At 46.5% G+C, this 5,000-nt stretch overlaps 1 protein-coding gene across 1 annotated transcript in view; it reads left to right on the top strand.

Moving 5' to 3' along the window:
• The window catches only part of LOC136681977 (ryanodine receptor 2-like), a 44,207-nt gene extending 39,457 nt beyond the window's left edge, over positions 1-4,750 (top strand). The window contains exons 11-12 of the mRNA XM_066658766.1: positions 2,064-2,160; positions 4,652-4,750. Of these exons, the coding sequence (XP_066514863.1) occupies positions 2,064-2,160; positions 4,652-4,730 (176 nt within the window). The 3' untranslated portion in view covers positions 4,731-4,750. The remainder of the gene's footprint in view (positions 1-2,063; positions 2,161-4,651) is intronic.
• Positions 4,751-5,000: the final 250 nt, after the last annotated feature.

The raw sequence follows: 5,000 nt of genomic DNA, 5'->3' as shown, positions 1-5,000 counted from the left end.
AGTGGATTATGGCCTTTACTTCAGAACGAGCAGAAAACAGCAGCTGAGATCTCTGGAGTTAGCTGTAAATGTACAGTTCCACATTAAATAGTGAAGCAATTACACTCTGGTGCCTGAGGCTACTGCAGCATTTAAGGTGGAACTGGAAGTTTCAAGCAAAAAGCCACCTAATAAGAGAGGGAGGAGGGGGTGATGATACAGGATCGTTGAACACGTTTGGAGTTGGATTCACCAGGATCTTGATGGGTCGTCCCATTTCAGGTGGTGTTTTCCTCCAAGGTCCAACTTGTTGACATGTTGGTTTTTGAACATAACTATAGCAGAACAACACGTGTTCATTGTCGATGTTTAAAAACGTCATTGCTCTTAGAGTTAAGTATAAACTGTACATTTTTATTTGATGTTTTACAGCTGCTGGACTGTTATGCCGTGTTCAAAACAGTGTTTGCGTCACACCTCGGGCAGTTTGTGCTGCTTTGGAAATTTCAATGTGTCCAATATGGCATCACAGTACAGCCAAAAGTTTTGAGAACCAAGAAGCAAGATCCTTTACCAAGAAATAAAATGGTGTGTGAAATGTACTCTGTGGTACCTTCTTTAGAGTTTCACAGTCTCGCTTTTGCTTTGAAAAGCTTCTAGCTTCTGCTCTGGCTGTTTTGACAGGAGGGCGGGGCCTGGTCAGCCATTGGCTGCTAGAGATAAGCCCCACCCTCCTGTCAAAACGGCCAGAGCAGAAGCGAGACTGTGAAACAAAAAAAAAGAAGGTTTTGGAGCTGGAAGCGTAACTGAGTGTGCAGCACAAATACAAAACAAGTAAAAAAAAAAAGAAAGTAGGAAAGCCTAGTTCAGCCGGCCCTCCATTAGCCTTTTAGCCACTGTCACAGAGGTGTTTCAAAGACACGAACAGCCCAAAATACGTCCCCTTCTCAGTTGTTGACAGTGTGTGTGAGATCAGTGAAAGCCTGTTACTTTCTGTTCACACAAAGCTACAAAACTGAAGCACTGTGTTGAGACGACATTAAAGCCACTCTTTAACCAGAAAACAACAAGATAACATTTAAGTTTCTGAACATTTCTCAAATCTAGGTATTTATTATTTCTATAAGAGTCCGACTGATAAAACAGTGACCGTCACTGATCCACAGACTCCTTTATTTTGAGGAACACCTCGCTCTGGTGCTCTTTAATGATCCGGAGATTTCCCCCGTCGTGGTGTAAAGTTAAACACAAAGCCGTTCAGATGTAATTCACTCGTTAGAAAGTCAGTGACGGTGAGGTGTGTCCGTGTATTCGTGTCGTTATAGGGACACACACGATGACTCTCTGTTTGTTAAATACACAGTAGAAAACAAAAGGCTGTGTCACAGAAACATTCTCCAAACATAAAGAAGAGACTGTGATGAATATCACCTCAACAACGTTCAACACATTTCTGTTGGAGGCTCCAGTAAAACACTGAGCTGCTCCGCGGCGGACGGTGGACCTACAGCGCTGAAGCGGCTGAAGAGTGTGTCCCAGTTCAGCTCTCAACACTGACCCCTAGGTCACAGAGAGAGAGTCTGGTCACCACCAAATTTATTTCACAAACTGGAATGTGAAATTTGGCTGAACTAACAGCACCCAGTGTAGTGGTGTAGTGGCGCCACCTTAAGTTCTCTCTGTGAAGTACGCCTGAATTAACAGTTCCTACTCGCGCATGCGCCTTTCAACATTAAGTGTCAGTCAGTCAGTAAACGCATCTGCCTCTTCTAACTTCTGGCCCTCCTTTGACTCCATAGGTTGTTCTTGTGGTGCCCCCTGGTGGGAAACTCATTTTTCAGATAAAACTGACTCCACTTGAATGCAGCATCAGCTCCAAGAGGCAAAAGGACACTTCAAGACTAAGGGATAGGGGTAAAAATAAGAAATGGGATTCAGCCACTGTGCCCAAGTCCAGCCAGAGACTGCGATACATTGAGCTTGAGTCTGAGACGTGGATTTCACGGCATTTTCACGGATTTCAGACTTAGAGACGAGACCGGGACTGGGACGAGTCTTAGTCAGATTTGTTGTTCATATTTCAGGCTTCCTGATTGGTGGAGACGTCTTGAGGCTGCTGCATGGGCACATGGACGAGTGCTTGACCGTCCCGTCAGGAGAACACGGCGAGGAGCAGCGCAGGTCAGTGCCTCGGACCTCTTCAGGGCCTAATCAAGCTCAGCGAAGTTTGTGGTTTGTGTAATAAAGGCTCCTGTAAACAACTAACAAATACTTACAAACAAATGCAGACGACTGTAAACAAGATCAAACAAAAGATCAAATACATCACCACATCTAATGCGTCCAGTCACAGCGTCTGATCACAGAGAGACACTACCAGATGTAAACAGCTGTATGTCTAGTTGTCCACTGGTGGTCAGATCTCTGGAGACAGATGTTAACAGCTGTTAAGAGCCGAGACTGTACCCACAGCTGTTTATTTAACCTCATTAAACCTACGATTAATTAAATAAAAGTTTACAGTTCTCAGGGAAGTGTGCAGCACTGCGCAAGAGTGTGAGGAGAAAGTTTAGCTCGGTGTGTGTGTGTGTGTGTGTTGTGGAGTGCTGTAGAGCAGCAGGTATGTATTCTCTGGAGTTTTCAGAGTCTGTTAAACCTGTAAAACTTTCACAAAACTGAACAGCAGCAGCTCCGCAGAATCCAGGTCAGACTCACCTTGGAACACCAGCCTGCGTCTATAGGACTTTTATTATACAATACAGACCTGCCCTGCCCTGTGTGGTAAAGTAGGCCTCAGCTCTGGACAGAATGGGTGCTCCTGTGACATCCCCTGAGCTGCTGTATGATATTGCGCTCTCCTCCTCTTCCAGCTGTAGTAATTACAGCCTCCACTGTCCTCCGAGGGCCTCCGCAGCGCAGAGCTGACCCCGATATCTCCGTCCACTTACAGCTGCAGCTACTTTTAGCCCCAAACAAAGCCACTTTAATTACGGCACAGAGATGATCAGCTCCGGAGCTGCTCCACCGCGCCCTGAACACTGAGCTTTAGGAAGAAGCTTTGTAGGAGGAGCCCAGGAGTCAGGAGGGGGTAACACGTTCTATGAATACTGTGTTTATAAGACTCTATTTTCACATGAATGCCATGCTAATAATGTCCTCTGTAGGTGTACCTACAACAATACCATATTAATCTGGGGCATGTTCTCCCCCAGCTCCTCGAGGGACCAGAGTTCTGGTGTCTTAAGCCTGGCGCACACTGCAGGACTTTGAAAGCCCTTACAGATTTGAAAATGGGAGCAGATCTCACTCTAAACAGCATTCCAAACTCATGTGCATCATTTCCACGTGTGGTCTCATATCTCACTGTGATCTGATCGCGCTGTAAACAGTGGATTAACCATGACTCTGTCCTGACTCTCTCTGTTTATCTCTGGCTCTGGCGCTGAATTCAGACACACAGCCCCACAGCGCCCCCTGCTGGTGATGCATCCTGGTTCCATGGAAATTGGTGTTTGTTAAGGCTGTGACATTAAACAAAGAGTCGGTCTGTGCCCAGACCGTTTTAATAACAAGGCTGCTATTGGCCGAAGCGTGTCCAATCACGGACTGATGACTCATGAGGTTTGAAAATACAGGAGGGCCAGCGATTAGAGTTTAGGATCGACTCATCGCTGCTCACACTCCCAGATAATCCACACCACACAGGCTTCCGACTCCGACCCGTCCGGAAAACCGTCTCAGGTTGGAAATTTGTCGAAAAATTGAAGGCTAAAAATCACAGAGCACCAGGATTTAATCAAACATCTGTGACCTGCTTTGGTCAAAACTCACTTTCTCTCCACCCCCCCCCCCTCTCTCTGTCTCTCTTTCTCTCTCACTCTCTGTCTGTCTGTCTCTCTCTCTCTCTCTCTCTCTCTCTCTCTGTCTCTCTCACTCTCTCTCTGTCTCTCTCTCCCTCTCTCTCTGTCTGTCTCTCTCTCTCTCTGTCTCTCACTCTCTCTCTGTCTCTCACTCTATCTCTCTCCCTCTCTCACTGTAGCTGGTTTATGTAACCTGTGAGAGTTATGCAGGCAGTTACTGTGTGCGGAAAGCTGCTTTATAAGGCCTTTGTGTGTGTGTGTGTCCTTCAGTATTATAAATCATCGCTGAGGACTCAGAGCCTGGAGCCATGCGCTGAACTATAGAAGGTGAAGTGAATAGCAGAGTTACCTCCAGGTTCTGGGCTCTGTTTGGGTCAGGGTCGGGTCCAGTGCGAATCCAGGAAATCGGGCTGGACTTTGTCCTGTGTCTCTCTTACACTCTGTTCCTGGAGGCAGTTGTTTATGTAAATACTTATAATGAAGTGTATTATCTCCATTCACTGCGTTAAGGGAAGGCATTTAAATCAGCTTCCACTGACGATACAGCGTCATAATAATTATCATTGTTACTTATTTTCAATGAGTGAATCATCTGACCTCAGGAAATACTTCCTGGAGCCGTTACTGAGAAACACACTTCAGCTTTTTTCATAAACACACACAGTGGGTGTGGTCCTTTCAGTGTTAACATCCACACTTTAGTGTGTAAATGTCCTGGTGTGTCCTGGTGTGTGTAATGGAGTGTATGATGACTGTGTTATGTTTGTGGACATTGGACACTGACCCTGTTGCCTCTCCTCTCTCTCCTCCAGGACGGTGCACTACGAGGGGGGAGCTGTGTCCACCCATGCTCGCTCCCTCTGGAGACTCGAGACCCTCCGAGTAGCGTGAGTCAAAAACATTCATCCAAAGCACAACACTGACTGCCTGTGATATGTTAGTGTAGAGATGAGGAGGAGACTCTACTCTCTGATTGGTCCCTGGATGGTTTCCCACAGCTCTGCCCAGAAAGTATCGGGGTGTCGTCTCTAACCCGTCTCTAAGGGGAACAGCAGGCTTTGGAAACCACAACAACGGCGGCGGTAACGTTAAGCGGTGTTTACTCATGGTGTATCGGCGAGTGGTTGTTGTTGGGACTGAACACAAATCTGATAGAGGTGT

The sequence above is a fragment of the Hoplias malabaricus genome, unplaced genomic scaffold (assembly GCF_029633855.1).
Source record: "Hoplias malabaricus isolate fHopMal1 unplaced genomic scaffold, fHopMal1.hap1 scaffold_182, whole genome shotgun sequence".
NCBI classification, from domain to species: Eukaryota; Metazoa; Chordata; class Actinopteri; order Characiformes; family Erythrinidae; genus Hoplias; species Hoplias malabaricus.
The sequence above is the reverse complement of the archived record's forward strand: the minus strand, read 5'-3'. Positions and strand labels throughout refer to the sequence as shown.